Here is an 8,738-nt window from a genome sequence, read left to right as displayed (position 1 = left end):
ACACAAAAGGGACACAGACAGAAGGGTTAAAACAGGTGCTATGACAACGGCTATTGCAGACTATAGTTCCCAACTTGCATCGTTCCCAAGTAGGCCGGTGGCCGACGGGCACAGGTCTAGTGATATTAATGAAGGCTCTGTTCCATTCTGTTCAAACAGTCAGTTATACTAATTGAAGGCTCTGTTCCATTCTGTTCAAACAGAGTCAGTTATACTAATGAAGGCTCTGTTCCATTCTGGTCAACACAGTCTGCTATTGTGCACGTTGGCTCACTGGAAACACTCCGCTACACCAGTGGGTCTCAAAGTGTCCTTTGAGTGGGTTCCAAATGGTCCCGCACGGGTGTGTAACTCTGAGAGTGTACAAATGGAACCAAATGGACCCCCTAGGGGTCCCGGACCTCCCGCCTCAACTCACACGGGGTTGACAAACTGGTAGACTAGTCTCCGGGAGACGTCAGGCTTGCGTATGATGCCCTTCTTGTAGTACTGGCGAATGGATCGGCTCAGCTTGTCATAGTTCATAGCGGGACGGTTCTTCCTCATGCCCCACAGCCGGGCCACGTGAGCCGAGTCCTCTATCTTGAAGATCCCTGTTCACATAGGATCAGTGAAGACGGTCAAATATTATTGAAAACAAACAACAACAACATCATATAGACTACCGAAGTGCCTGACTGACGTCTCATACAAGCATCGTGGTCCAAAAATAAACAAATTGTCTCTGCGGTATTGTCGGGGAGGTGGCTCTGTATCGTTTACGATAGTCGGTCAGTTTTGCACAAACTAATGGCCTTGGGCTAAAAAACGGCCATAGCCGTCATCACAAATGTGATGAGGTCAGCAGCACATTTTGGGTACATTTGTGCAAGTGGCTATGGCCGTTCTTAGCCCAAGGAGTGTGTTTTGTGCAAAACTATTGCTTGGAATCGATTCAGAATCATGAAAACCCGATAGTTTGACACGTCACATGTTACTTGAAGCATAATGACATTTTGAAAATGTTGTCTTATGTACGGGTAGCTTATTAATGGTATGGTCACATATAACCCCCTATAAAACAAATTGCTTAATGATGAGCAGATGGATTCATGAATGTATGTATATAGATAATATAAAATATATACCGAATTTACCACTTAACATTATAAGAGATGTCTGGCGTATATAGACAGATATCTAAGTAACGGAGTGCAGCTGGCCCGACTGCCTCCCGTCTGTCTTAGTCTCGACTCGGACTCGACCCCCTCCCACACTCGATCTCACACACTCGATCTCACACACACACACACACACACACACACACACACACACACACACACACACACCTTTGTCCTTGTTGAGCCAGCGTATAGAGCGGCTGTAGTTGTGAGGTTTGAGCAGCAGCTCTCGGAGGAACTGCCACAGGTGGATGGGCTGATGGCTGATGGGGGGGCAGGACACCTCCTCTGGCCAGGGGTCCTCGGCACCTGCACGGGCACGCACGCACGCACGCACACACACACACACACACACACACACACACACACACACACACACACATACGCACACACGGACAAACAGGCACATCAGAGGACACCTATTTGACAGTTTGTAGAAGAGTGGCTCAAAGCCTCTGCCTGATGAGCTAAAAGTCTAATACCACCCGGTTCAAATGCTATCAATGCAATGACTGACTGAACGTGACATTATATCCCATTTAATCAGCCCATTGAATGGTATCAGTAGTAGGTCTACTGACCTAACAAGCCCATTGAATGGTATCAGTAGTAGGTCTACTGACCAACAAGCCCATTGAATGGTATCAGTAGTAGGTCTACTGACCTAACAAGCCCATTGAATGGTATCAGTAGCCGTCTAGGCGTCTACTGACCTACCAAGATCTTTGTGCGTTTCGGCTACTGTTTTGACAGCGACGGAGGGGCGGCATCTCAAGCAAACGTGAGCAACGACAAGCCCTGACACTGAATTTAACCACTTTGGAAGTTTTTAATTCTTTATTGTTTATGTTGCAGAGAATGACATTTGTTTGACTTTAAATATATATTGTGTGGTGCTTTATTGATAATTGATTGTTGACTCCATTGTAGGGAGCAATTCCCAGCTGTACGTGGGCAACATGCCAACATTGGTTTTGTGTAAAGTGGGAAATTGAGTACTCTAATTATTAATTATATTATTATGTGGACAAACTGGACATTTTGATGAGTAACTGAGTGTATGTGATATGTAATGTCTCTGGATGTAATGTTCAGACTTGGTATGGTCCAATGGGAGGGGCTTAGCCTATATAAGTAGGGAGACCTGCCAGTGCCTCTGGCCCACTGCTGAGTGAAGGTAGGACTGTGGAGGTGTGAAGACCAGGCCAATCTGTCCAGTTAATGTTGTACTTTTGTTCATTTTTGATCACTGGTCGTCTGTTCTAATCTGCAACAAGGACTCTCTTTTCAGAAACTTTCCAGTTTTTTACAATTTTCAACCAGTGCCTTTCGACAAACACTACCCACACTAGGCAGAGTGTGACAGTATCGCTTTGCAATGCAAATCGGTATCGAATCGTTTTGCAATGCAAATAATTGATTGTATCAATATTAAGTTGTGTGTTGTATTTAGCAATTTTGAGAAGAACAAAGAAAAAGAGGGTTTTAATTACTTTTCCATTCAATATTGCTACACTTGGTCTATCAATAAATGTGTGTATTCTCTGTGATATATCCATAATCATACATTTTATTTAACACAAGACATATCACTGTATTGATTTTAAATCATTGAATCACATCGTATTGTATCGCCATAATGAACCAATATCATCGATCATGTATGTATCGTATCGTCAACCATATATCATGATACGTATCGTATTGCTGTTGAAATGTACCGTTACACCCCCCTAGACCAGGGGTTCTCAACCCGTGGGTCGCGACCCCTCGGGGGGTCGCCAAATTATTTTAGGGGGTCCCCAAATTATTAAAAAAAAAAAAAAAAAAAGAAAGTTTTTTTTTTAGATTTTATTTTCACGATTTTTCAAAAATAGCAGACCTACAAGCTCGTAGCGCGCCACTCGGTGGCGCGCTATGAGCTTGTAGATCTGCTATTTTTAAATAGCTAAATTAGGTTATTGTAGCAGTCAATTTATATTGGGGGTCGGGAGGGGGCGGGGCGGGGCGGGGGTCCCGAGACGTTGCCAAAGCATTTTCGGGGGTCCCCGGCCAAAAACGTTGAGAACCCCTGCCCTAGACAATACACATGTAATATCAGAACTTGCCAGCTTTTCCATCTGCTAGAGGGCAGCGCTCCTTCATACCAGCAGCTGAAAACAAACAAGAAAGAAAGAAAGAAAGAAAGAAAGAGAGAAAGAAAGAAAGACAATCAATGTAATATCATCTGGATTTCACCACCCTCCCCACATGGTAAAACAGTGGTCCCCATCTTTTTTACACTGTACTATTTTTATATTAACATGTTTGAAGTGCTGGACCAGACCCGTTTTCTCTCACAAAATTAAAAACAAAAGCTGATCGAGCCTTTGCAAGTTTTGCCCCTACATAGACTATGGAATGAGCTCCCCTTCCACCTAAGAATTCTTCCCCCACCGAATCCACTCGAGGCACGATTCACTACAACGCAACGAAATCCTTTTGTTATACCAATATTATGAGGAGCCCATTTACTTCACATTAACATTATAAGAGAGCTTACGCGTCTGCCAGTGTTTTCTCTACCTATCAAATGAGAAGAAATAAAACTAATAAATCTGGTCTCGGTGTCGACTCGGTCTTGCCTCCCGTCGGTCTCTGTCTCGACTCGGACTCGACCCTCTCCCACAATCGGTCTTGACTCGGAATTGACCGAACTCGGACTCGACTCTGACTCTCTTTGGGTGGACTCAACTACAACAATATAATTGTCTGTGCACTTTACTTACTTACCCCCCCCCCCCCCCCCCCCCCCCCAAGTATCAGTGCTCCTACCTGACCTCCAGATGTCCAGGTGAGCGTACAGCATGTCTCCACACTGTGAGGAACGTTGTCTGAACTCCTCCTCTGTCATGGAGCACAGATCCTTCCCTGTCAGCTCCTGGAACACCTTACACACCTGCAGAGGTCATAACAATTATCATTATCATTATCATCATCTTCTTCGAGCAACATTAGCCACTTCCTCCTAGCAGATCCCGAGGTGTTACAGTTAAAATAAAATGCATTATTCAGGAACATTTCAGCCACCTCTTTTGGCCATTAGGACCACTCTACGCAACGTCATCAAACAGCGACGCATCCCTGGTAACATCCCTGGTAACAGGCCACAGGTTTCTGCATTACACCTTTTTTTCTTTTCTTTTTTTTTCTGTGGTGCTAGAGCGGTCGAGCTTCTAGTTATTATTGTTATTGTTGTTGTTATTATTAACACACCTGAGGTAGTCTGTACAGATGCTCTGTCCACAGCAACCACTTTTGGACGTGAACACAGCTCCACTCCATGGGTTCTGAAATGGAACAGACAACTTTAGAAGGTTCTGGAATGGAAGAGACAACTTAAGAAGGTTCTGAAATGGAAGAGACAACTTTAGAAGGTTCTGGAATGGAAGAGACAACTTTAGAAGGTTCTGGAATGGAAGAGACAACTTTAGAAGGTTCTTAAATGGAAGAGACAACTTTAGAAGGTACTGGAATGGAAGAGACAACTTTAGAAGGTTCTGGAATGGAAGAGACAACTTTAGAAGGTTCTGGAATGGAAGAGACAACTTTAGAAGGTTCTGAAATGGAAGAGACAACTTTAGAAGGTTCTGGAATGGAAGAGACAACTTTAGAAGGACAGCTTTACAATTCACAATTACAATTTAGGCATTTAGCAGACGGTCTTAATCCAGAGCGATAACAATACATGGTAATACATCAAATGCAAGGCACTGGACATCAACACATGTATTTAGGCAAGGCACTGGACATCAACATGTTGATTAGGCAAGGTACTGGACATCAACACATGTATTTAGGCAAGACACTGGACATCAACATGTTGATTAGGCAAGGTACTGGACATCAACACATGTATTTAGGCAAGGCACTGGACATCAACACATGTATTTAGGCAAGGCACTGGACATCAACATGTTGGATTTAGGCAAGGCACTGGACATCATCATGTTGGATTTTGGCAAGGCACTGGACATCATCATGTTGGATTTAGGCAAGGCACTGGACATAATCGCAATATTACACTCAAGGGTGTGCGTTACTGTCATTAATGGCACGCCTGCATTGCTGCAGGGACGAGCCAAAGGCGAGTTCTCCTTGACCACACGCACGCATGCACACTCACACATGTACTGTAACACCTGGGAATCGAACCCCGGTCTCCCGCATGGAAAGCCAACATCTTAACCACTAAGCCAAAGGCATATCCCTGTGACTCAGGGGAGATATTAGACTGTTTAGGGCCGGCCATCAGGCTGAGACTGTGAGCCTAAAAAGTGTGCTACACACACGCAAACACACACACATGTACTCGCGCACGCACGCCAACGTGTGAACATGCAACCAATTCGACCGAACGGCTTGACCTTTAACAGGTCCTGTTCCAGTGCTATGAAGTAAACAGTGGATCATTGAACCTTAATGTCAAGAGAGAAGCTTCTAAAAGTTATTATAAAGTAAACAGTGGATCATTGAACCTTAATGTCAAGAGAAAAGCTCCTAAAAGTTATTGGGAAAGTGGAGATGACGGCGGTGTGTGTTGTCAACACAGAGAGACGTTTGCACAGGGCGTTCAGAGAGACAGGCGGCGATACAGACACACAAAGGAGTGAAAGATGCTTTAGAAGGTTTGTTTGGCAACACTTCTACCATTAATGTCACACGATACAGGCAGTGTTCCTCAACAGCTCTTTGTTTCAGCGGATAATGGTCGTACGGGAGTCTGTGTGAGATCAAACACTTTAAGCCACAATTGTTATGGTCACGACTCGAGTAAAATTTTTTTCCTGCATTAACCCTAGAACAATAAGCATAACTTTTGTCAAAACATCACTAAACACGGAATTTTACCCAATGTAATAATATTCCATAAAACTATTTCTCATCAAAAATATATTGAAGTACAGCAATGGCAACTTGAGGTAGGCCTACTCTTCTTTAAGTCATCATGACCTTTTAACAAACAAACAAACAAACAAACAAACAAACAAACAAACAAATAATAATAATATATATCATAGTGGGCCCTATCATAAAAATCGATGAAAAATGTGGATATTTATTTAAAAATATTCTTAAAAAAACAATCAAGCTGGGGACCTCTCCTTGGGTCCACCCATTCCTGGGACATGAGCGTGGGGGGGGGGGGGGGGGGGGAGTGAAATAATGATAATAATGACATAATTCAATGTTGAAAATGAGTGGTATGTAACCCCCTCCCTCTACCTGCTGTGATGTTGAGCAGCTTGCAGGCCGTGTCGATGTCCTTCAGCACCTCGCCCACCACCAGGCTCTGCACCTGCTCCAGACAGCGCTCCTCCAGCTCCTGGGTGGGGGTCCCCGTCCCCCCCTGGGTGGGGGTCCCCGTTCCCCCCTGGGTGGGGGTCCCCCCCTGGGCATGGTGGACCACAGGACACATCAGCTCTGGAGCCTTGGAGGACATCAGGGACACGCCGGGGGACAGCGGACAGGTCTCCGTCATCTTTATTGAACAAAAGCATTTATATTCAACCTGTTCTGTTGCAATGTTTCTACAACATACTGTCCCTGCCCAACAGAAACAAACCTTTCAGTATTACCCACATTGCTTCCAAGATCATCGGACTTCCCACACCAACACTTTCTGATATGAACAATTAAGGCCATCACTTTCAATATCACATGACACTAATCATCCCCTGTATCGCATCAGGACAAAGACACAGAACCTTGCCATGGAAAAAGGTCAGTTTTAGTAGGAGCTTTGTCCCCTCATCAGCCATCGCAGCATTTTGTCTATCATTTCAGTTCATTTTAGTTCATTTTGTAAACACACAATACAGTTTCAGTAAGTAATCATTTTTGTTTTTTCATTCCAGTTTTTATTTATTTCAGTTAACGATTATTATTATTATTATTATTTTCGTTATCCCGTTAGTTTTAGTTAATTATAATAACTAGGGTTGTCCCGATCCGATCACGTAATCTGAAAATGTGGCAGATCACGGATCTGTAGCAAAAAATGTGATCGGGACATCCCTAGTATCAATATTATATTAGACTGGAAATTGTCTATGATGTTGGATATTGTACTATTGTGATATGGCATAAATATCGGATTGGGAAAAAATTGTATGCAGATACTCAAAATCAGTTGATCGGAATCGGATCAGGAGCACAAAAGAAAAACGTGATCGGGAAATCCCTAATAATAACCTTGTTCAGTATCCAGGGTGGGGGGCTCAGGCTGCTCTCCTTCAGTATCCAGGGTGGGGGGCTCAGGCTGCTCTCCTTCAGTATCCAGGGTGGGGGGCTCAGGCTGCTCTCCTTCAGTATCCAGGATGGGGGGCTCAGGCTGCTCTCCTTCAGTATCCAGGGTGGGGGGCTCAGGCTGCTCTCCTTCAGTATCCAGGGTGGGGGGCTCAGGCTGCTGCTGCTGCTGTCCTCACAGCACAAGGGCAGGTGGTGGTGGTGGTAGACCCCCGTCCCCGGCCAGCCGTCGTTGTTGTTGTTGTTGGGGGGGTCCGGGAGCCCCAGCAAACCACGAGGGGGCTTGACGTCCTCTGTGATGAGGTCACCGTGGTGGGGGTGGTGGTGCCACGGCCTCACGGGGTCCGGGTGGGGGTGGAGGAGAGGAGGTCCCACAGGGTCCGGGTGGGGGTGGAGGAGAGGAGGTCCCATGTAGAGCGCCTCACAGCCAGGACTCCCCATTCTGCAATGCAGGAGGGAGAAGACGCTGTTTACAATGTAGAACATACTAGTAGGAACATAGGAAGAAGAAACTAGCGAGACCTCGCTCAAATAGAGACTCTGAAAACTCGCTCAAATAGAGACTCTGAAACCTCGCTCAAATAGAGACTCTGCTAGTGAATATAGGAGGGGTGGACGACGTCGCTGCACACTCGCGGTACGTCAGGACAGTCTCATTGAAAAACATGTATTCTTATCAGATTTCATCGTTTGCTCGCATCGCTATGGCAGTGTAGATGAGGTGTTAGGACAAATATCTCTATAGCTGTAGGAGGGGCTAGTGCCCCTCAAAAAAATGTGTGGATGAAGCCTAAATGAATAGTATTATTCTTTTAATGTGCTTTTTTACATTGGTTGTCAAAAGAGAGGTCTGAGACCATGTTGGATCTGTGCTGAAACCACACGTTCAAAAGGCTCAATATTTAAACAGTAGTGATCCTACAGTAAACATGACATTTACTGTGTGAGAACCATGGAGCTGAGGGAGCTCTGTGCTGCTGCTGCTGCTGCTGCTGCTGATGATGATGATGATGACATCTCTCACTGTGTGTCAGAATGTTTGGCCGTCATTCATTCACACTCCATCGTACGCATCGTGTTGAAAAGAGCCGGTCTACACTCTACAATTTACTGTAGGCATTTTATCAGACGCTCTCATCCAGAGTGACCCTGCAGTAAGAAAGGTCAATTGTGACGTCACTATATCACTGTTTTTGAGGGGTGCTAGCCCCTCCTATACAGCTTTTGTCCCCATATGTCTCATATTTGCCATTGACAATGAAAGGAGAAATTAGGTCATTATGTGCCTCA

The 8,738-nt window shown here is 44.9% G+C and overlaps 1 protein-coding gene across 1 annotated transcript; it reads right to left on the bottom strand.

Annotated features, from left to right (window-relative positions):
* Nucleotides 1–414: 414 nt before the first annotated feature.
* LOC306932269 (SAM pointed domain-containing Ets transcription factor-like) lies at nucleotides 415–7,889 on the bottom strand (the record flags this gene model as incomplete). Its single annotated transcript, XM_079514015.1, has 7 exons — nucleotides 415–593; nucleotides 1,329–1,469; nucleotides 3,269–3,313; nucleotides 3,975–4,098; nucleotides 4,416–4,489; nucleotides 6,426–6,681; nucleotides 7,395–7,889. The coding sequence occupies 7 exons, from the start codon at nucleotides 7,887–7,889 to the stop codon at nucleotides 415–417; spliced, it is 1,314 nt and encodes a 437-aa protein (XP_079370141.1).
* Nucleotides 7,890–8,738: the final 849 nt, after the last annotated feature.

This window comes from Electrona antarctica (genome assembly GCF_951216825.1).
Source record: "Electrona antarctica genome assembly, chromosome: 2".
NCBI lineage: Eukaryota > Metazoa > Chordata > Actinopteri > Myctophiformes > Myctophidae > Electrona > Electrona antarctica.
This window is presented reverse-complemented; position numbering and strand designations above follow the sequence as displayed.